The sequence below is a fragment of the Tympanuchus pallidicinctus genome, unplaced genomic scaffold (genome assembly GCF_026119805.1).
Source record: "Tympanuchus pallidicinctus isolate F22 unplaced genomic scaffold, pur_lepc_1.0 scaffold3, whole genome shotgun sequence".
NCBI classification, from domain to species: Eukaryota; Metazoa; Chordata; class Aves; order Galliformes; family Phasianidae; genus Tympanuchus; species Tympanuchus pallidicinctus.
In genome coordinates, this window is record NW_026294747.1 from 81920680 (window position 1) to 81944319 (window position 23640).

Consider the following 23640-nt stretch of genomic DNA (forward strand, 5'->3'; position numbering starts at 1 on the left):
ATCCTGAAAGGACTCCTAGGCTTTGTAGAACTTCAAATGATGTAACATCTGTTTGTGTCTGTATTTTTTCATGGTCTTCTCAGTCCAATACTCATACTGATTTTTCACCTGCCAGGATTCCAGTATTTCTCATTGATGTGATAAGTACAGATGAACAAGATATACATGAAGTGTCTGACTAGGCTTGGCCACACAGTTACAAAAGGAAAAACCTTTCTGTTGGGGAATATCAGTCTGACTGAGGCTGTTTTGTGAGAACATGTTTCTGTCAACAGCATTAGAGGAGAAAAGAGGAAAGCATTTTTCTGCCATCCATCACATTTTGTTTTGACTTGACTACTCTTATACTTCTTTTAGTAAAAATGATATGTTTGAAATGTAATTAAATCTTACAAAAGTAGTTTTTCATTGTAAGTCTGATATTTCTACTTTTTTTTTTTTCCTTTTGCTCCAGATCAACAATGGAGGAAAATATTTGAAATTCAAAAGAACTTCAAACTTTACAGAGGACAGAAATTCTGTTTTTGATAGACAGTGGTGCTTATTAGGCCTACACTTCACATTTTATGAGTGCACTGGTTGATTTCAGACTGAATTCTTGGAAGTTCTTAAGGGTGGCATTTGTAGGGTGGCATTCGTAGAATGAATTCTGCCAGTCTGTGGTTTACTCTTAGGTTGATCACTGGCAAATGTCAGTGTACCCATTAACCTTCCTGCTCCTTTATTTGCATGACTGCATCCACATGAACTCAAATCTCTGGCCTTTCCCACAATCTGCTACAAAGCCACCCCAAAAAGGCCTTCTGATTCAGCTTATGCAAAAGGAACTAGTGCAAGAACCATTACACAACATGTAAGGTATATATGTATTTTCCCATGTCAATCTCCACCCATCTAAGCCACTGACCAAGTATTAGGTGTACCAAAAGACATCTTGTTAGACTCAGGTCAGTGTGGTAGTCATTCGCCTTCCTTGTCTTCATCTTCACATTTACAACTTCCTCCTTTTTTTCAGCAGTTAATTAACTGAGTTCTCAGAAACTGGCTGAGTTCCCTAGAGATTTCTGGGATAAAGATGGTAATGAACAGCATAGCTAGCATTTAATACTCTTTTGGGTTAAACTTTGAAAGATGATTGAGAAATATTTTCCAGTAATATTATAATTTGTCCCCCAAAATTGTTTGTAAAAAATCAGGAAGTCAGTAACAGAAAATAAAGTCTTCCTTGTTGGATGACATCAAGGATGAATTAAGTGCTGTATCAACTCCATTAGCCGAAAGGACAGAGACCTTGACAGCTACCACATCCTCACAAAAATCTCATTTTATGACATGACAATATAGACATAAACATGAAAAAAAAAAAAAAAGTAAAAATACTGAACAATGAAAGGCTAAAAACCTACAAGCTTGTTTATTGTGGTTGCATTTCCTGAATTATTTAAAGCTAATTGTATCATTAAGAATAGAAGAGCAATATTTTTCCGGGTACTTTTTTCTGGATTGGCTTCTAATTGGATGATAGGTATACATGACTTTCAGCTTCAGTCTGCTGCACACCACCACCACCCCTTCTTTATACTTTGTGACCTCTTGCCACAGCATAGCATTCATAACAGAGCTAACAGACTTCTCTTTGCATTCTTCGCTGGTCAGTCTACTTCTTCAGACCTTCTCTTTAGTGTATAAAGATGTATCTATATGCATGAGCTGTTGAAATTTGGTTGACTTTTAGTGCTTATGAAAAGGCCAAAAGATAACTCCCAGGTCTTTAAAAATCTTCCTATTTCCTAAACAGCTTAGGATTGCTGGTTAGAAGCACTTGTAATTTCAGTTTTTTCCAAATGATGAGACCTATTCTGTGTGACCTGGCATTGGAGATGAGTGCATTCCATGTCCTGCATCCAGTAATGTTTGAGTGGAGAAGCATTTTGGCCAGGGTCTTACAGGAACTGGAAGCATCAAGTGAAAGGCCGTGTATCTCAGGAATCTGAGCTATTCAGTATGTCAACACCATTTGAAGAGCCACGTGTGCGTCATGTTCTTGTTTGCAAGCTAATTAGATTACTTGTTTTGAAAGATGGATTAATGAATTAATCACAGGGTGCGGTGGATGTTTTTTTCTTAATGTTCTGAAACCAATTTAATATGAGCACTTTTTTTTTTTTTTCCTGTGTATGATTCATCTCTGGACTGGGGAACACAGAAAGTGGAAACGTGAAAATGATAACCATGTTAGAAAATTACAATGGTAACCACAGCCATCTTTGGCAGAGCAAATTTTCTTTCATGTTATCTGGAACTGTAGTTAGTACCAGCAACCATGGAGGGAGGGAATGATATGAGAGCTTTTTAGTCAATAAATCAGAGCCAAATGGAATAGGGTGTGGTTTTGATTGCTCAAAATGTCAGACAGGTTTCTGGTTTGCAAAACTGAGACCACAGGTGGTTCATGTCTTGATATCTTCTCATACTGCAGCATTTAAGGCAATTTAAGGATATATTTTTGTCTTTATTTAAATTAGTTATGCTTTGGAGAAAATTTTAATAGCAGAAAATTCACCAAATTCAGTTCATTCATTCAAAGGCAGAAGGAACCAGCAGGGAGTAGGGTCTGGTCCAGGACTCTGCTGGTCACCTAAGCAGCTACACTAAGTCAAGCATTTATATGTCCATGTATATTTTCACCTATTCTCTTGGTTTTCATTTTTCTACTTCCAGGCAGTTGCCCATCAGTGGGTCGAATTGTGCATTCTTTGGTCCTCTAACCCAGTCAGCTGAGTGTCGTGGGATCCTGGCAGCTGGCACACAAGTAGGGAAGGAGTATGAATGCTGGGCCACACCAACGTGCGCAGTTCTGAGCAGAACAATTGAATGAGCCACAAACAACCTGGTATTCAGAAAATGAAAGGTGTAGCTAGATTTTTGAAGCTATTTGCCTCAATAAATAGAGATAGAAATATATGTCTAGGGGCAGAGATAAGGTGCACTAGACGTTTTTTGAAGTGTCTGGGAAATTCCCACTCTATCAATTGGAGTTGGTTAGCTACGTACCAATAACCAAACACTTCTGTAAATGTGGTCTTTGTTTCCCAATCCTTTCTAGTTCCAATTTTTCCAACTTCAGTGCGGCCAGCACTCTCTGCAGATACAGCATGTGCAGCTGCTTTCCTTGTGACCTTCATTTGGTTCTCCCTTATCATTAAAACCAAGGAAATGACAACTTTACTGGTGAAGGGGACATTGTAGAGACTAAATATGTTCCATTAAGGTCTCTCTGAGACAAAACAGTTTCCAGAGTTGTTGAGTTGTTGGTTATGAAAACCTTTTTTATTCCTGCAAATTGAATGACTGCTAAATGGAAACTTAATGACCAAAGCAAACAGAAAAATTGAGTCCAAATCATCTTTTGGAGCATGACTATCCAAGAGTCTGAAAGAAAATATGAACAGGATTTAAAACAGCAAATGAATGCTAGTCATAATGCATCCTATTCCTGGGTATTTCATGTATTTATTTTTGCATTATAACTTCTCTTTACATGTGCTTAGTTCAAATGCCATGTAATAGAGGAAGAGCTGTCACAATCATTCAGCAGCAGAGAACGTATGGAAGTTGTGCTTTGCTGTGCTTTATGGGCATTCGCTCCAGTGCTACTGAGACATTTCATCAGCTAGAAAACAAAATATTCTTTATTTTTAATGATTTTGGATTAAAAAAAAGAAAGAGAAAAGTTGGAGAAAAGTATTACCCTTAGGCTGCTGCTGACAACAGCAGTGTTGTTCGAAGGTCTGCTATTAGTATGTGATCCACCTGAGAGGACAGAGAGCTGTTTCCATTTCCTATTTCTTTTTGCTGTCTGTATATAAGATGATGCATGGTAGTGCTGTAATACTGCTGTGTGGCCAAAAAGGTCATCTTGTAATGCTGAAGGATGTAAGTACATGTTGGTCCTCAGGCTCTCTCTCTGCCCACAGTCATTTCCCTATTCCAGCCTGGAGCGATTACACCAGCACTGTCCCTGCCCGGCTGGGATTTGCTACGCAGCTGTGCCCAGCACTGGCTCCAGCATCCTCCCCAAACCCAATAAGGTCTGTGACTCATGCTGGGAACAGGGATTTCCCCCAACAGTGGTGATGGGAAGAACCCTGGGTGCCTAGACTCAGCTTGGTCCCTAGTTTCTTGGCTGTGTCTTCAGAGAATTGATTTGCATTTCTGGTACTATGTTACTCTTAAGATAAATTCAAACTCCACATATCATCTGCTTCAACCCAGCTAATTCCCACAGAGCAAGATGCCAGGTGCTGCATTCAGGAGCACTGCAGCAGGAACTGCCACTGCACAGCAGGAGAAGTCTGCTGAGCCACTCCAGACCCTCACTCCTCTTTCCCAGATGAAGATTTACCAGCAAAGGCATCAGCATCAGCACACCACACACCTCTAGACATCTCTTGAGCCCATAAGAGTCATGATAGTTTTATATTCTGCTCATTTACCTTTTACACGTGTTGGAAACATGCCCTGCCTCCCTTTTGGAGCCCTCTGAGCTGCTTTCTATGGGGTTCTGCAATTTGCCATGGATAAAATCTCAATTCTGAATGCTGTTAGGTGCTTGCTATCACATTTAAAGGCACAATTCTGTCTGCTGGCAATGGGACCATTAAATACAGGTGTCTGCTCGAAACCAAGGCAGTAAGAGTTTGACAGTGCTTTGCCAGCTCCATTTCAATAGGTTTACAAAGATCTGCTTTGTTGTATATCTGGAGATGAGAGCAGCTTTCCATCAGCATAACCGCAGAGTGCAGTCTGTAATCTTTTTACCAGTCTCAGTTTGAAAAAGATTCAAAATTCACAAAACAAACAAAAAACAACAACAACAACAACAACAACAACAACAACAACAACAAAAAAAAAAAAAAAAAAAAAAAACAGGTTTTACTTCACCACTGCTTTTACATTTTCCAGGTGTTGCAACTTTAAATAGTTCTGTGGAAATTAGAATTTATTCTAATTCACAATGTACAGTTTTCTTTCATCACAGCTTACTCTAGTTAACAATAAAAGGATGCAAAAATGCCATGAGATGAGTTAAGGAGCACAGTTTAATTGCCAGTATGAAAATGACATGTGGATTAGGTTTACAGTAGCACTTAATACGTCTGAAGGAAGAACATCCAAGCTATCCAATGACTCTAACTAAGATTTTAAAATTCCTTCTTCAAGATAAATCAGTCTCACTTTACCTCATTATTGCTTTATATTTTGACAGAAGAGGGTCTTGAAAATGATACTAAAGTCCAGTTCTTTCAAAGTTGCAAAGAACAACTCCTAATAAAACCTAGTCAAATCAATGCCTTTAATATTAGGACAGATAATTTTCAATGTTTTCCTATTATAGGCTTCAGAGAAATTTCAATGCCTATCTTATGTGGAGACACACTGGAGTAAAGCAATGAATTAGTGAGTACTTTCCCAAAGGAGAGAGACCAATTGCTTCACCAGAGCACACAGTCTCTGATATCAAGCATCCAATACTACTGTGGGCACTGAAATAAAAGTAGGGAACATTTTTGCTGGGATTTTTGCTCATTGGCTTGCACCGAGGGATAAGAATTGAAGAACACAGGTAAAGTGCCTCATGCTGGTCTCACACCACATCCTTATCTCTAAATAGGAGAGACATGAGTTTGAAGGGTGAACTATTTGGTGGGTAAGGAATTGGTTGGACGGTCACAGCCAGAGTGTTGTTCCCAACAGCCGCATGTCCAGGTGGAGGCTGGTGATGTGTGGTGCACCCCACACCACCTGTCTTGGCTCTGTTACTCTTTTACATCTTTATCAGTGACATAGGCAATGGGATCTGGTGCATTCTCAGCAAGTTTGCAGATGACACCAAGCTGAGTTGTGCAGCTGTTAAAACTGCTGATAAATCTGATAAAAAGAAGGAAGGGGTGCCATTCACAGGGACCTAGACATGCTTGAAAAATGGGCCCATATGAATTTAATGAGGTTCAGCAAGGCCAAGTGCAAGGTTTTGCACTTGGTTAAGGCGATCCCAGATATGTATACATAATGGGAGAAGAACTGAAAGAGAGCAGCCCTGCCAAGAAGGACTTGGGGAAATTTAGGTCAGATAATAGGAAGAAATTCTTTACTCAGAGAGTGATGAGGCACTGGCACTGCTGCCCAGAGAGACTGTGGATTCCCCATCACTGGTCGTGCTCAAGAACAGGTTGTATGGGACCCTGGGGAGCCTGATTTTGTGAGCAGCAACACTGCGCACAGCAAGGGGTTGGAACTGGATAATCTAAGTAAGATAATCTTAAAATAATCTTAAAATAAACCCAAGGTACACCTGCTGCTGCAGTTCAGAGAACACTGCTCAGTGCTAGACCACTGTCCTGAAGCTGAGGGAGGTTGTTGCAATGCTTGGACTCTCCTCAGGTCCTGTTGAAATCATGGGAGTGTCTCTCTGGCTGGCAGAGTGGGAGCTGTGCAGACTCCTTGTACTCCAGCATGGCAGCTCATGTCCCGGGGAGAGCAATAAATACCATTTGTCATCACTGTTTTTCTCATCTGACTTCTTCCTGCTTTCAGAGAGAAAAAAAATGAGAAAATGTCTTGCTAGAAAAAAAGAAAAAACTCAGAAGCTCTTGCTAGTCTTGCTGCTTTCTTCTGGATGCATTTTTATACAGTACGCTTTTTTTTGACACTGCTAAAAAAATCAAGATTTCTGCTTATTGAAAACTACTACAATAACAGGAAGCTCTATAACAAGGTATATTTTTCACACTTGTTCTCTTGACTATTAAAGTAGCTTTTATTAGTATAATTTATCCTCTTTATCTGGCTTCCCACACTCAGAAAAAAATATCCCAGCGAGAGTAGCACTCATAAGCATTTATAAGTTGCTATGAGTTTTAGTATTATGCTCCGTATTAAGCTTTAAAAAATCTAAATTGGGCACTGGCCTCATAGAAAAGCTGCTGCACTTCACTAAGCAAGCAATACCTCACCACACAGAAAGCTCACCAAGCAAAAAAAGTTGTAACTCTGCTGCCAGCTGTGTGAGAGAATTTTACCCATAGTTAATGTAGTAAGATCTTCATTGAGGATTAAGCATGAGAAAAAATAAGGGTTAATATTGCTGTATACTCACAAGCTTGAGGACACAGCTTATGATCGCATCAGTTGCCTAATATCACGAGCAACACACTTTCAGACTTCTTGTTTACTTGGATTTTTTAATATCACAGATGTTCATTAGGCTTTATAGATTATGATTAATACATCTCAGCAATTAAGTAATTTATTAGATGATAGATGTTACTATACAGGACCTCCATAAAAAATGAGGTTTGCTTCAACAGAAGCAAGTATCTCTGAGCTAATTACCAACAGTGATAGTTATGCATAATAATACAAAGCTTTCTAGAAAGATAATGAGGTATATTTTGCTTTCAGTAACATTAATGTAAATACCCAATAATTCTGGCACATTTGTGTTGTGGTTCTTGCAGTTTTGCACAACAGCTGCAGTACATTTATGTAGTGCAACAGATTTCTGGTCACTGCTTGGATAACAGAGAGTTGCCCTCAGCATATGGCTGACCTTAAGCTTAGGGATCAAATCTGTCACCTGTGATTGAGATGCAAGTTCACAGATATTTTTTTTTGGCCCATTGTGTCTAGTGAACAACTGTTCGTTAAAACATTCCACATTTTCTACCTCCTCAGCTGAAGGATCAATAGAGGAATGGAGACATTTCTGGCAGTAGGAAATCCAACTCCAGCAACACAGCAACTGACTGCCATTTTGATCTTGATGTATGTAATTGTGAGAAAGTAATTTATTAGGGCTGTCACTGTCAAAATGAGACATACTGAAATTTAGCCTGCCATCATTCAGCCTATCAGTAAAAAAAAACATATTTCCACATGGATTTTTTTTCTCTTTTTGACATTTAAAGTTCTACTGACATATAAAGATGAAGAAGCTCCTCTCCTCCTGGAATACTTTTCAAAGCCATTCCCTGAGTGTTGCCACAGACTAAGGATAAAGAATCAATGCAAATTTTCTTTTTTATGGAATTTTGATGCACTTCTTCACAAGATACCACTAAGAAAAGAACCAGAATTGTGGATTGCAAAGGAAAGTTAAAGATCAGTGATCATATTTGCAATGGCATTTAGTCAAATCAGCTTATTTCAGCAGCTGCTGTTAAGCAGCAGGTATGACTGTCCCAAGTAAATCATTAGTCATGAGCTTCCGTGGAAGTCTACCTGCGCAAGACAAGATGAACCCAACTGATTATAATCACTGCTTCCCTCCTCTGCAGCAGAAATTTGCGCTGTGACACACTATAGCAGCTGCTGGACACTGGCTACTATAATAAAAGTTAATTTGCAGGATGGTGTGAGCAGCATTAATTTTCAGCGTGGCAAAATGCTAACAGTTGACCCAACCTTGGGCCATTGTTGTTTCATCAGCAAGCTGAAAAAGGAAGTAAATCATGAGTCATATAAAATGCTGTAGATAATAGGGAATTATTTAGGTTAGTCAAAGGCACAGCAGGAGGCTGGAGGGATACCAGAGCAACTCAAGCACATCAAACAAGGCAGCACATTGGCAGCTGAAATTCTTGAAATTCTTAAAAAAAAAAAAAAAAAGAGAGAGAGAGAGAGTTTAAGGCATTTACCTGAAAAGAAAGTTTTATTAGGTAGAATAGTAGAAGAGAGGCTGAAAGAAATTTACACAGTTGTTATCTTGCACTATTAGGGAAACTTGCAAGAATAAAAAATGATTTGATTAAAATATTTGGTACTAGGTAGGTAGGAGATTCAAACCTAAGCCTCTGATATTTCATGGAGTAGCCTAGAAACAGGCCCTTGGACTTTGAATGTTTCCTGCATGGAAAGAAAGAGCACAGGGAGATCTATACTGCAGAGGCAGTTAAACTGAATTACAACTTCTGAAATGAGCTTCTTTTTCCAACTCAGTCTGCAAGCTATATCAAATGCAGCTGGGGCCTCACATGCCATAGTACCGGGCATTCAGAGGGACACAGAGCTGCCTGTGCCAGAAGCAGCCAAAATTCACAATCTGAGGAAAGGGATGGGGGCAGTGTCCATTGGACAGTGTGTTTCATCTTGCCTAGGGAGCTGTAATAACTCCCTAGGCCAGAGCAGCCCCAGCTGAAATCCTGGCAGTGCCAGCACACCCCAGATTCACCTCAGCTCGGGTTTGAGTCACAGGAGATGGCTAGGATGAAAGATCCACTGGAATAAGGTGGTTTCTTTTGAGACTAAGTAGCAGAAATGGTGTGGTAGGAAGACTATAGCAAGCAGTTTACTGCTTCAGTTGCAAGCACAGGGGTGAGAGAAAAATCAGAATGAAAAAAAATCTTGGCTAGTTTTCCTACCACATTCCTTCACTGAAATGGAGATAAAGCAGGCACCTGAAACCTTCTAGTTGGAACAAAAAGGAATTTTACATGTCAGCCCACCATCCTTACAAACACTAATCGGGCAGCCTAGCATCAGACAGGACACCCAGCAGCAGTCATCTGAGACAGGCAGCCCTTCCTTCCACAGCAGCTCCTAATGGAGCCAACTGAGCCATAAAAGCTCACGAATGAATGACATCAGTGCAGTCTGATGGCTTTCTTCACATGAAGACTTCAGCATAAGGAAATAATATAAGAGCCAACTAAACTCTACTAGTCATAATTAGTAGATAATAGGCTCCATAACACATATTGGTGCATGCAAGTCATTCAGGGTAATTAACAGAATCATATGAAAGAAAACAAGTTGTTCTTCAAAAAAATTTATTGATATTACATATCAATCCATATTAGAAAACGTTGTAGGTGAAATGAATTGAAATTCAGACATGGCTCAAACACAAAACATAAAAGTGCAATAATATTGCCACAGGCATAATCTAACATAAGAAATACAACAGTGCCTCAGATTATGTGAGATTTGCAGAAGCTTCTGTTTTTTTTTAGCACATCCCACAAACATTACTATCAAGACCCTTAACAGATATGTTCAGTGTGTTTAATTAAAAAAAAAAGAAGAAAAATGCTGATTTCTGTCACAAGAGAATCTGGAGCATGACTTTGTCATGGTGTTTGAAATTTCAACTAAGTAACATCTACATTTTCCTTTTAATACTCAAGCAGGTTACTCATTGTTTTTGTCAGAGTATTTGGCATAATATCCCTAATTCCAATTCTCTTTTGTGGGATGAACCAGATTTATGTTTATATTTCTTGTTACAAAGGCTGAAAGGTTTTGACTATCAGTGCGACTGTAAAGGGGTAAAGACTGTAAAGACAGTGTCAAAATATGTGAAAAAATGGCAGAGCTATGAACCTCTGAACACACTTCTCTTCACACATCTTCTTTAGCAAGCAGAAGATGTATAAACAGAAAAAATTCCATTGCAGAGACTTTGCTTTGTATTCTCCTTAGTGTAACTAAGACAACTTTTTTCAAGTCTTAACTGATTTTAACAGCTGAAATATTCTCCCAAGGCAGTAGTAATATTCCCCCATAAAAACATGGAAATCTAAATGTCTGGCAAAGTATTACTGTGAATACAACAGAGTAGAAGAACCATAATTAGGTTCATTCTGCTTCTATTAAATGCAGTCCTTTATAAAAAGTAAGTTGGAAAACAAGCAGTTCTGAAAGACAGAACTATATGTCAACGTATAAATCTGTGGAAACTATAATACAAAAAAAAAAAAAAAGAGTCAAAGTGTTTCAAACACTCAAAGGCACATTAGATTTAAGACTTCAGGTTATGTGTCTGAGGCTTTTTGATCAGTTTTCTCATCATTTTTCTGCGGAGTAGATTTCTTGGCTTGTTGATGGTTGGTTTCTGACTCCCTGCTAAGAAAGTAAAGGAAGTAGTCAGCAAAGCAGAATGACAAAGTTATTATTACTCTTCACCGCTTGGAATTTTTTTTATTATTTATTATGATGTTAAACCAGTTGAACCCAATAATAACAGCCATGTCAGAAACTGTAAAATGAGTTCTGGACACTCTATTCTCACATACAGTAAGGTTTCTAGTGCATCCACTATGGCACTGTTCTCTGTTTTTGCTGTTTGTTCTTTTTCTGAGAAAGAATGCAGGTCTATTCTAGCTGCCCCACAGGAGCACCAGAATGGAAGTACACTCTACACTACTTGCAAAAGAAAAAAGAAAACTATTGCTTCATTTCTTTGATCAACAAAAGGGCAAAATCTAATTATAACCAGTGCCTGTGGGAGATGGAAAAAAGGTAAAATTATCTGAGTTCCTGCAAAGAACAGGCTTTCCATAAGATGCTGCAGAATGCTCCAAGGCAGCAGTCAGGGTTATTTCCAGAAGAATTTACAAAAGCCACACGAAGAATGTGAGTATAGTCCTGAAAGCCAGTGCTTGACAATGCCGACTGAGAAATCTTTGCTGCCGCACTGCCTGTTTATCTGCACAGCGTCCTGCATCCAGCTTCCTGTTCATCTGCTTTGACTGCAACTGTTTTCTACTCTAGTTTTTTAAAATGAAATTATTCAGGTACCTTGTCATTTCAAGAGCTACAGATCAAGTTAAATAGCAGTTGCATATATACATACGAGAAGTTAACCGATTACAACTTCAGACTCCAAAAGGTTACAGGAAAGATACTAGGGAGGGGAACTTGGAAAGGGGAGAATATAGATTAAGTTGCCTTAAAGATTTACTTAATGTTGCTGTACACTCCCAAGCTATAGAAATGTATATGTACGTTAATTAACACTAATTATGTCCTTAACTATGAGCTTCAGTTGACCACACCTTACTGAATTTTGAAATGCACAAGTTATAACCAATCCTTTGAGTTTTCCTATCTGTTGCACTAATAACAAGACATAACTTTTCTTCATGCTTTTCTTCCCTGTGAAGAGGGAGTAGAGGAGAGCCCCCAGAGTGGATGTGGCTGAGTGTATGCAGGGACAGAAGGCAAGATGCTGAACAGGTGATTTCCTTCCTCCTCTCTTTTTGCATGGTTAGGCTAGAGCCTGTCCCTACCACTTCCAGAGAGTAATAGATGCAAATTAGGTAATCATAGGCATCTCTGATAGACCCTAGCACACCATTAGTATCTCCCTTATAATGCCAGAATGGCAGAGACACAGTCAGAGTGGTATGCCACAGAAATAGTACTGCCATGAGTAACTGGCAGGCAATATTTTTACTTCCAAAGACAGTAGTCACAGCTCTTCAACTACCAGCTTCAACAGCCATGGACTTCAAGCCCAGAAATGGATAATCCTCTACTGACTTAAGCCTTCCACACACCTTAAATATAGCTGTACCTGGGCACTATAAATGTTTCATGTTTAAAACAGAGATGGGCTTTGGTGTTCTGTTGTTTTGTTGTTGTTTTTGTTTTTTTCGAATGTGAAGTATATGTTAGACAGCCCTAATTTTTCCCCCTTAGGATAATTTTTTTTTTAATTTTTTTTTTTTTTCAAGTTTTGTGCTATGTCCGCTTCCTAACTGTTCTGGGGATTTACATTAACTATGCTTCTCTCTCTCATAGATTTACATATCAAATCAATCAGAGTATAAGATCTGTAATAGTGGGTATAGACATATTACTGCAGCTAACAGCACAACAAGTTTTGAATTACAAGTACAAGAAGCTGGTTCATTATTCATTATATCAAATCATTAAGAAAAAAAACCATCCCAACCCTTCCCCCCATGGCCTCAGATTCAACACAAGTGATGAGGCAGAAATCTTTAGCAATGGGAATGGGAAATGGGAACAGGCAGCAGAGAATCAAGAGAGGATGTTAGCTGCTAAAAATGCTAAAGAAAAAAGTAAATTGATTTCACAACTTGCTTTAATCTCACTTTAAAGTATCTAGAAGAAAGTAAAACCTTAATTAGTGTTTAGAACCGTTTAAATACTGATTCCTTGTGGGCCCTACTAAATTAATGTCTTTTCGTGTGCCTTTCTCCACATTTCATTTAAAAATTAAAAATTGTATAACCACCACACATTACTCTTTTCTTGTATGAACAATTTAGCATTGCATCTCAGTTTTCCCTTTCTTTGAGAATACTGAGTCCAAACTGTAGAAAGCATACATTTATACAAAAAATGATGAGTAAAAGAACACACTGGACACCTAGTACTGGTATATGGATTGGTTTATCTGCTTTTGACTGACAAAATACCAAGGAATCTTACCTTTTCTACAGACATTGTAGCAATCTACTTCAGTAACGAAGTTGTTGGCATTTCCACCACAGCCAGTGTACTTGAACTCCTTGCACGATTTACTTGTGGTGTCATAGTAATAACGGGGCACAGAAGAGGAGCACAATCCTTCATCTTTTGGGCTATAGCATAACAAGGGGCCAGCTTGAAAAAGAAAAAGGACATGATTTATATAATCTCTATGCCTACCATATTAAAACTCTGCAATCGGTTTGGTTGTTAAACACCTATTACTCCCATTGAACTGACATGAGTGCTACCAATGACTTCAGAGAGTTACTGCATCCTATTCCTATGAGTTATACATTGGAGAAAGCAGCAGGCAGCCCCAGAAAACGAGCTTAGTTCACAAGTGAAATTCATCCTCATTTCCCAAAGGCAGTGCTGTTTTTGGAAGCGCAGAAATGTTCATGGGAGATAGACAGCAGTCTGATTCCATGTTTATAGGAACACAATAGCAATTCCAGTGGAATTACCTCTGTAGGTGAGAAAGGTACCATTTACTCTGTCCTTGCTACAATTTTGCTAATAAACCCTACCCACTTGCTGCAAGAAGTACAAAACCTCACCATATTTCTTACTAGAATGTTTAACAAAATCTTACTTCTGTTGCTATAGACTTTTTACTAACAGAAATTAAAAATAATTTTCTGTTTGCTTAAGAAAATGGTGACAATTTCTCATCAACCAAAAATAACTATCTCACTGAGCGCTAATAAAGCACAGGCAGCAACACTATTCTGGTATTTCTCTGTTCTTCAAAGGCACTGTCCTGCAATAGGTATTAACCAGATGGTGTTTATGAAAACATTCGTCTACAGTCACATCCTCATAATTACCCTCTCTCCTCTTAAAAGTTGGTACAGAGAGGCAGGGAACAGCCACACCAGATGAGGCAAAAAGTCTTCCATCGATAGTTGAATTAGGTGGTGTGGAGCTTTCAGCACTCCCAGCAGCATCCCTCAGGCTTGAATTCATAAAAGGACCTCTGCATATATCAGGATATCACCTTCCTGACCATGACAGCCACAGCACCCTAGACATCTGCCCCAGCAAAGGTCTCCCATCTCACTGCCCTTCATCTAACAGGTGCACAGTTCACTAGAAGGCAAGAGTCTGGCTGGGTGTAGCTGTGCTCAAATTTGAAGTCACCATATCAGAGTAATAGAGTGCTCTCGGTAAAAGGCAGGTGAGAGCAGCCACACACCACAACCTGAAGACAACAATAAGCATCTATGCTACAGAAACATACTGTGCTTAAAAAAAACCACTGTGCAGGTATCTAGAGCAAAATACCAAATAAAGTATCATCTTCGTATCGCTTTCAAACCATCTAGTTTATTAAGGATTTGGAACAACCGTTACTTTTCTCTGGAAGACAGTGATCCACACAGGACTGCAGGTCCTTGAAGTTGTTGCCGTTCCCGTAGCAGCCCCCGTAGACGAACTCCTCACACTTCAATGAACTCAAGTTGAAGGCATATCTTCTTATGTGTCCTCGGCAGGGCCCTGTGTCAGCCTCCATCCGGCACAGTTTAGGCACCTCTGCAACAAAAACAGTTCCACAGTCAGTCAAACCACCCCTACATGTCCTCATTCCAACAGCACAGCACTGCATCCTCAGTAAAACCAACCCTTCGTGCCCTTGTCCCCACAGCACAGCGCTGCACACTGAGTGTGGGTGCGCCGGCTGTAGCAAGACCCAGCTTGTCCCAGCACCTGCACTCCACAGAAACGTGGGATAAGCTTTACAGGAGGAATCCAATGCATTAAATAGATGCTTGTTATAATACTAAGATTCTAAGGAAGGTGGTACATCCCGTGCACTCCAATCTGACACAGCTCCCGGCGTACAGGCTGGTGCAGCTCCCCAGGCACGCCCCCCACACCCCGGGGGCTCTCGGTGCTCCGGACTCACTCTTTATGGTCCAGCAGCTCTTCTCGCAGTCGTCGTAGCTGAGGAAATTGTTGGCGTTGCCGTGGCAGCCGCCGTAGCTGAACTCCTGGCAGCTCTGCGTGTACCTGTCGTAGTACCAGCGCGGCACCAGGGCGCGGCACGGCCCGTCGTCGGGGGGCAGCAGGCAGGCGCGCTGCTTCTCTGCGGAGACACAAGGCCGGGGCTGAGGGCACCCTCGCGGCGGCGGCCCCGGCCCCGAGCGCCGCCCGCGCCCCGCTCCTACCTGTGAGGCCGCGCGGCGCCAGGGCGGCACAGGCCAGCGGCAGCAGCAGCGCGGGTAGCGGGAGGCGGCGGCCAGCGGCCATGTCGCGGTGGCGGGCGGGAGGGACGGCTGGCAGCAAGGTCCCGGGAACGGTCAGCGCTGCCCGGCCCGACGGCAGCGCTTTATATGCGCCGACACGGCTTCCCCGGGCCGCCTCCCTCCTTGCGCGTGTGGTGGGAGGGGAAGGGGTGATTCACGGGGCAGCAGGTCGGCGGCGGGGCGCGCGCCTGCGTGAGCCCCGGGGTCGGGGGGGGGCTTAGCCGGGGCTGCGGGGGGCTTGGCGGGGCTCCACGGCCGTGTTACGGGACGGTGCCAGAACAGAATTTCCCGTTAATGACGGATCCGGGACGCGTACGGCGGAGCCCGAGACGGGCGCGGGGCGGCAGCAGCCGGCGAGGCTCCGCCATACCGCCTTACAGCCGGCCGCCTTCAGCTGCCCCGGCACCAGGAGCACTAGAGAACGAGCCGGCGTCGGGGCCTGGAAGCGCCGAGAGCTGAAGGGATGAAACCTCTGGATGGGTCTCAGGAGGCATCACGGCTTGGTTTATCCTGAAGATAACCCCAGCAGGCATGCAGGCCCCGAGGGAAACTGTGTTCCATGTACCGTGCGTGATTGCTGGCTGCTCCTGACAGGATTTTGCTTTCTACAAAGACAAGAAAGAGGAGCAAATTCAACCCCCCAAAACCTTTATGGTTTCTCTTGTTTCTCTTCAAAAATCTCCCAGTTGCTCAAGAATAAGAAGCTGCTTTAGTTAAAACACAGAAACATACAAAAACACACGCAAAACTACACCAACAACTGAACAGAATCCTGGTTCAATGTGAGGCATTGCCATGGGACACATTTGCTATATTTCAGGATCTTATTACTATGGCTGTTAATAGCATGCCCTCATTTTTGGGTAAACTTGTGAAACGCAGTGATTGTAATAAAGCTTCGGTTCCTCTAGTAGGAAAAAAACAACCACCAGATTTTCTATTTCCAGAAGGAAAAAAAAAAAAAAAAGGCCATCTTTCTCACAGATGATTTTTATACAATCGGACTGATGGCCTTTAACTTTCATTGGATTTTGTTGGAATTGCACAGGAAGCCATTGAAATGCCACTTCAAACAATAGCAGCAAAATGAGTGCTGTCACACTAATACCATTTTCCATTTCCTCTGTGCATGCACACATACAAAACAAAGTTTGGATTAAACCTGTCTATCCATCAACCCTGCAGCACGGTGTGGCATTTACTCAGCTGCTCCTCTGCTGTAACAGCAACAAAGTTCACTTAGATTAGGTGGGTATTTGTAAAAACATACGAACCTGAGGAGCAACTAACAGCGAGTGGTGAGAGCCTTCATTAGCTACAGTCAGCAGAAGTAGTCATATCTGCAGGTGGCTGCTTCAGGTTTTCCATTGCTGGGCTATGATGCCCTGCTCCCACTGGCAGCCCTCAGCTCTGGCCCCCCTGTGCCCACCATTCTCTATACCCACTCCATGCTCCCAGCAAGGGCTGTGCTGCCCAGCCGGCAGCTCCTTGGCACTGCTCTGAGCAGCACTGTGGCCAGCAGGGGCATGGGGATGACAGCATAGGTTGTAGGGATTAGGAACTGCACATGGATAGTAGCCAAAAGGATGGAGGGGAAGAGGAGCTGATTTTAGTGAACTGAAATAAATCTGATTAGCAAACCCTGTTTGTTAATACAAACAAACCCTGTTTGTTGTAAACCCTGTGAACACTTATTGGAGCAGTGGCAGAGGAAGGAGGTGTAAATCGTGGCATCCTGCTGTACTGCTTACATCCGGTGGGTGGGAGAGGGGCAGGTAGTGTCCTTGTGGCTATAGCCAGAGATAGAAGGAGGAAGGGGGATGACTGCCTACAGGGGCATTTCAGGTTCTGAAAACCAAATGGGTTCATACACTCCCACTCGAAGGACTGCACGTAGGCCTGCAGCTTTGCTTGGTGTGAAGGGCTGCGGCTGTGCTGATCCCATATCTGCTAGCGTCATATGAAAGCAGCTGCCAAGAGCAGAGATGCCAGGGCGCAAACAGGGTGAAGGGACACTTGTTGCAGAGAGTGAGACCTCTGCTCAGGCTCTGGACCTCAGCAGTGTATGTATGCAAGCACACAGGGCTTTCATCAGTCCTTGTGCTTTCTGAACCCACCACTCTGAGTGTACCCCATCCCAAGCACCCAGCACAGCTGCAGGACCCTACATGCTCTGTGCAGTGCTGTGGCATGCAGAGCTATGTGTCCCACTGACAGCCTGACCTGACAGCTGTTCCTTCTCCTCTCTGCCTTTCAGTCTGATCTGCCTGTAGTTTTAACACAGAACTTTTGGGGGAATGAGCCCAAGAGAAACACCTGCTGCGACCAGCTCACCTCTCTCAGCACGCCAGCGGCACACGACCATTCAGCACTGAGGTACAGGAGGAGAGGGCTGAGCGCTGGTCAGCCCCGGGCCGCCTCTGCCCCACGGGGCGAGGAGGGGAGCAGGTCCCGGCAGCCGTCCGGGTGCGGGGTGCTGAGGCCCCGCAGTGTGAAGGTCCCGAGCGCGGAGCCGGGAGGGCCGTAATCCGATTAGAGGGGATTATCCCGGAGTTTAAAGGCCGGGCGGCGCGGGGCAGGGTGCCCGGCGCGGTGGGGAGGAAGCGGTCGCCGCGAAGCAGCCCGGCGGCACCGGGTGAGTGAAGCCGGGGGCGGGCCGGGGGCGGCCGCCCCGCCGTCCCACCGCCCTACCGGGGGCTCCGGGCCCGACGGCCTCGCTGCCCAGCGGTAACACTTTGTCCTCTCTCCCTCCTCCCCTCCCTCTCTCCGCGCTCTGGCAGCGCACACCATGCCGGCGATCAACATTGAGGATCTGAGCGAGAAGGACAAACTGAAAATGGAAGTGGAGCAGCTCCGGAAAGAAGTGAAGCTGGAGAGGCAGCCGGTGAGCCGGGCGGGCCAGGGGCTGGGGCAGGGGCGGGGGGCGGCCGGGCAGCCCCGGCGCGGTGCCGTCGGGCGGCGGCGGGGCCGGGCGGGCAGCCCCGTGCGGAGCCCGGCGGGGCGGAGCGGGAGGGCTCCGTCCCGGAGCAGCGCGGGGGTGTTGGGGGCCCCGCCGAGGGAAGAGGAGCGCTGTGCTCTCCCCGACGGCTCTTGCCCAGATCCCCCTCTGAGCGGCCGTGCCGGGAGAGGCAGAATTCCCTTCCTATGTGAAAGGCACCGGGGCGTGGGGGGATGCCGTGGCCAGCGGGACACCCCCGGGAGAAGGGTAGAAGCTGAGGGGCCGGTGCCCCAGAGCCCAGCTCCGTCCTGCTGCGTTCAGTGGGAGCACTATACTTTCTGTCACACTGGTAATTTCTTTCCACAGGTGAATAGTTTCTGGTGGTTTTTATTGCTGTTGTATTATTGCACGTTTTCTGTAAATGGAAGAACACAATTGATCTTGCTCCATTTATATTTATATTAATTCTATATGCCAGCAGGAAAAAAAATACATCTAGAAAAACTATTTCAGACTAAAAGTGAGTTTATATTAGGGGATCAGTGGAATTGTTTCTGTGTATTAGATCTAGGTACATAGCCAACAAAATAAGAAAGCCACAATTATAACAGACTCATTGAATCAATGAGGACTTGGCTTGTACGGGACCTTAAAGTCCACACAGTTCTAACCCCCTGCTGAGGGCTCGTGTCCACCCACCACATCAGACTGCCCAGCGTACCATCCAGATCGGCTTTGCATGCCTCCAGGGATGGGGCACCTGCAGCTTCTCTGAGCAGCAGTGCCAATGCCTCATTGAATTTTATGTGTCAGTTAAATGTCAGTGGTTGTAGATGTTATGGTTGTGGATCCAGAAGTATTAAGGACTGCACATCTGAATACTACAGGCACCTGGGTCATTCCTCAGAGCATTCCCAAGCTCCTGAAGTACTCTGTAGAATGCATAGATTTTGATTTTCTTAAAAAGAGTTTAAAACTCTTTATGTAAATAAATATATATTTAAATATTCTGAATAGTCTAAATATTCTAATACTTAGTCAATATATTCTAGTATTCTAATAAACCAAAAGACTGGGGAAATGGGTATTTTGAAACCATCTGCAGAAAAGCACAGTCAACATCCTCAATTTCACCTCTGCACTGTACCAAAGCTTCACAGTGAGTATAGAGTCTGTGTTGTAGGTCATAGCTGTACCACAGCTAGAGGTAGTTAGGCCTTATTCTGCACACCCTATGGTTGAGGATTAACCCTGAGCTACTTCTGATGGCTCAGAGGCTGTGACACAGCGGGTAAATTCACCATCTCACTTGGCATAACTTTACCTATGGAGTAAGATATAATTATGGAGGAAAGCAGCGAGCCTTAAATTAGAAATAATGGCCCCTGTCGGCCTGGCAGCAGCTGGATTCTGTTGCTGACTGCGCTCTTGTGTCTGTGGGTTGGCAGGCACAGAGCAGGGAGCTGTGCTTAGAGGCTTCCCTTATCCAGGCACCTGAGGACAGTGTCTGTTCCACAGGAAGGGAAGTGAGAGGTGTGTGTGGTTGGGACACAGAGCAGCCCCGGTCCTCCTCCAGGGCAGGTTCCTGGGGGGGCCCTCTGTGTGGGGCTGTCATGCAAGGAGGCCTGTGGGTTGTGTTCCTGCTTCATGCATTGTTTTATTAGCTGTTGTTTGGCATAATGCCACGTGCCAGTAAGTAAATGATTTCCTAGGTGACTGTCATTGAAGACGGGTGGCTTCTGCTATAGAACTTGGGATGGGGATTTGTATCATCACTGAAAAACCATTATGGAGTGTTTTGTTTGGGAAAAAAGTATGAAGTAATGGATGTGTTGTAGACAGATAGCATGTTGTGGAGCTGAAATGTTGATCCTGAGGGTGTTGACTATGAGTCACATCGGGAAAGATGTGCAGTGTAGCAGCCAATGGGCTGAGTGCTGGCCTGTGGTACCCAATGGGCGGGCAAACAGGGAAAGGTGCGAGCTCAGCACCTTGCTGCTGAGGAGTGCGTGAGCTCTGGCAACATGTGTGTCCTCCCCGCAGGTGTCCAAGTGCTCCGAGGAGATCAAGAACTACATCGAGGAGCGCTCAGGAGAGGACCCGCTGGTGAAGGGCGTCCCGGAGGACAAGAACCCCTTCAAGGAGAAGGGCGGCTGTGTCATCGCCTAAAGAAGACCCCAGCCTGCTGGGCCTGCGCCGGCAGGAGATAATTTTGTCCTTTTTTTTCTTTTTTTTCTTAAATAAATAGATGAATCTGAAAGCATGGTCTCATCGCTTCGCCGCTCTCCTCACCTGTTCGCCGCTCGCTCCGACCGGTAACCCGAGAGGGCACGGCGGCCCGGGACAGAGGGCGGAGCGGAGCGGCCGACGGCAGCCATGGCGCTGCGGGGCGGAGGGCGCTGGGCGCTGCGGGCCTCGGCACTGCGCGGCGGCGGCGGGCGGCGGGACGGAGGTCGCGTAGCCGACGCGCCGCAACACGGCGCATTGCGGGCGGCCCTCAGGAAGGTACCGCGGGGACAGCCCAGCAGCCTGCGCGGCCTGCCCGCTGCGCTGCCCCGGCTGCTGCGTGCGGCGTGTTGGTACTGCGTGGCTCCCCGTTTCGCTTTAAAAGTCGGGTGGTGGGACTGTGGGGATTTCTGCGAGTGGGGCCGAGCTGCCGTGCTGCCTGTGCGTGGAGAGGGAGCACAAGCGGGGTGTTGGCGGAACTTGGGTTTCCCGAGTGCGACGTGAAGGACCGGGGCACAGAGCGGGGGAGCGTTCAGTTCCCTCCCAGCTCCTGCAGAGCGCAGGGTAAGGGTTGGCTGTGGACACCGAGCGTAAGGCATGCGGAACAGAGTCCATCTGTTACGGTGGTGTTTCTAGAAGGGCCGTAACAGGAGGTTCCTTTGAAACAGAATGATAAACCGAGAGAAAGAGACACTTTGGGTAAGGTCAAATGGAAGTTGAATGCCATTCTGTGAATAATGATGGCAGCGGGGAATTATCTGTGTTCCCAGCAGTGAGATCAGTGTCACCTGCAAAAAGCTGTGGTATAATTAAGCAACACCTGTCAAAGTTGGATAATTAGTTTTTTTTGTTTTTTTGTTTTTTGTTTTTTTTTTAAGTTAGAAAACTCTGGTGTGGAACCCACTGGTGGGGATGGTCTGGGGCCAGTGGGTGGAACAGGATGGAGTGGATTGAATGGGGTGGGATGAGAGGAGAGGAGAAGGGATGGGATGAAATGATACAGAACAGAACCAGGCAAGCTGGGATAGGATAAGGCAAGGTGAGACAACCTGCATGTGGGAGAAATCTGTCTCTGAATTGTGATGTGCTCAAGTTCATCTGCATTCAGGGTGTGCATTCTGAGATGGGCATGATGGAGTGTGAGGTACTGCCCCTGATTTGCCTATAAGTGAATGCTCAGCTCCTGGCTGGTGCTGCACTGTAGTTTTTTTTAAAAGCAGTGCACTCTGGGTGTCCTGGTGTTAGATCATTTATATGACCTTGGAGCTATAATGTCCAGAATTTGATAGAAGCTTTTTAAAATGACTTGAAGAATCTTACACTTTTATGGACAATTACCCTTTTTCCAAATTTCTTTTTCCACACTTAATGTGGAGAGAGGATATTGGGGCTACTTCTGATTTAGACAGTTCTTCAGGATTTTGGGTTTTTTTGTTTGTTTGTTTGTTTTGGAATTAGCTTTCATACTTCCAGGGTTAAAGCAGGATATTGCAAAGGCTGTTTAATTCATCAAGTTCTCTATGGCAAAAGTTAGGCCTCTTATCCTTTAACATTTGCAGTATTGTATTCATTTTCTTTGTTATACAAAGAAACCTGTGCTTGACCAACTTCCTTATAAGTTAGTTTCATTCATTTAAATTCCTGGACATTCTTCAAAGCAGGAATGAGCTGGCAGGGAAAGGATCAGTAAAAGAGTTGAAGATGAATCCTCTTCTGTCACTCAGGTGAATAATACAGGATTGTTTTGCTTGTATTGCAGTAACAGGCCTGCATGTCTGCAGAGTCACCTGCCTTGCTCTGTCCTCTAGACTGTCCTGGGCTGTCCGTTACTCCCAGAATTTAAAAAATACTTATGTAACTCTTATTTCAGTTTCTGATCATATAGAAAAAATAATCTTCACCAGTTTACATCAGATCCAGTCTAGTGTTGTTTACTCCAAAGCTTCCATTAGTCAGTATTTATTTTGGCCTAAGTTAAAACTGACCCCAGTGAATTCAAGACAAACTAAAAAGTAAACACTATGGCAGAGAATGACCACTGAGTATCTGGAATGCATTTTAAATGTAATGATTATTTAATTTGGGGCACTTTTTCACTAGGCTAATCCAGGTGCAGTTGCCAGTGAAATCAGAGAAGAAAATGGTGTAATTCCATTAGTGAGAACTGTTATATTTTTGTCTGCATTCCTTTTATTTTTAATCTGTTAAATTAATATATTTTAAATGATCTGTACTTCTCCAATTGTTCTGAGCAGGATGAGGAAGAGACTCCTGTAATTCCAGGAGCTGTTTTTAGCAAGGCATTGAAATAACCTTATGAGTGGTTTCCTTTACTACTTCATAGGTCACCACCCTTCCTCTTGGAAATCGAAAAACATAACTTTTCTTTACCTTGTTAACAATACTTACAGTGCACTGGTATCCTGCAGTTTGATGCAGTAATTATATTATAGTATAGGCTTGAAGGGAAAGAGGGTTTAAGCTACTTTATGTGCATATATGTATGCATATACATATATGATATGTACTTTAGCATGTCCCTGTTTGTATACGTCAGGCAGTAGTAATAAGAAGCTTTGGGAAATACGTTTGAGAAGGATTGGCATATATTTTGATGGAGTTGCATCTAATATAAAAAAGTTTCATTTTACACATGGTGATGGCTTGGACTGATTACACAGTGTTACATCTCTGTAGAATAAGGGGGATTCCTGTAAAAATGGTCTGTACAAAAGAACACCACTGTTTATTGCCACTCCTGGCTTTTATGTCTGGCTTCAGTTATTTACAGTGTCACAAATTTCTGTTCATTAATATATATGTATTCATGGAGGAATTAGAGCCTCTTTGTATTAGAGCATAAAAGAGCTGGATTAAATACTAATTTTCACTATAAATATCCATTAAAATTGTTGTAATCTGTCAAAAATCTGTCAAAATAATACA

The 23640-nt window shown here is 43.7% G+C and overlaps 3 protein-coding genes across 6 annotated transcripts in view; 2 read left to right on the forward strand and 1 right to left on the reverse strand.

Moving 5' to 3' along the window:
* Positions 1–9813: 9813 nt before the first annotated feature.
* Positions 9814–15595, reverse strand: TFPI2 (tissue factor pathway inhibitor 2). 2 transcript variants are annotated; one of them, XM_052695005.1, is made up of 5 exons: positions 15453–15595; positions 15191–15370; positions 14638–14817; positions 13243–13416; positions 9814–10902 (listed from the first exon to the last, which is right to left on the reverse strand). In XM_052695005.1, exons 1-5 carry the CDS (start codon positions 15532–15534, stop codon positions 10802–10804), a joined length of 717 nt encoding a protein of 238 aa, XP_052550965.1. In that variant the 5' UTR covers positions 15535–15595; the 3' UTR covers positions 9814–10801. The 2 variants fall into 2 exon arrangements, with proteins under 2 accessions (XP_052550965.1, XP_052550964.1); XM_052695004.1 differs by having other exon boundaries at positions 9814–10905; positions 15453–15594.
* A 2182-nt stretch (positions 15596–17777) lies between these two features.
* On the forward strand, positions 17778–20734 carry LOC128086630 (guanine nucleotide-binding protein G(I)/G(S)/G(O) subunit gamma-11). Of its 2 annotated transcripts, none has more exons than XM_052695456.1 (3): positions 17778–17906; positions 18311–18414; positions 20512–20734. In XM_052695456.1, the coding sequence occupies exons 2-3, from the start codon at positions 18319–18321 to the stop codon at positions 20635–20637; spliced, it is 222 nt and encodes a 73-aa protein (XP_052551416.1). In that variant the 5' UTR covers positions 17778–17906; positions 18311–18318; the 3' UTR covers positions 20638–20734. The 2 variants fall into 2 exon arrangements, with proteins under 2 accessions (XP_052551416.1, XP_052551417.1); XM_052695457.1 differs by lacking the exon at positions 17778–17906 and adding an exon at positions 18026–18165.
* A 94-nt stretch (positions 20735–20828) lies between these two features.
* The window catches only part of LOC128085269 (probable acyl-CoA dehydrogenase 6), a 79871-nt gene continuing 77059 nt past the window's right edge, over positions 20829–23640 (forward strand). The window contains exon 1 of one of the 2 annotated variants that reach the window (XM_052692411.1): positions 20829–20973. In XM_052692411.1, coding sequence (XP_052548371.1) covers positions 20845–20973 — 129 coding nt within the window. In that variant the 5' untranslated portion in view covers positions 20829–20844. Of the gene's footprint in view, positions 20974–21323; positions 21394–23640 lie in introns of those variants that run through there. The other variant, XM_052692412.1, reaches the window with a different exon arrangement.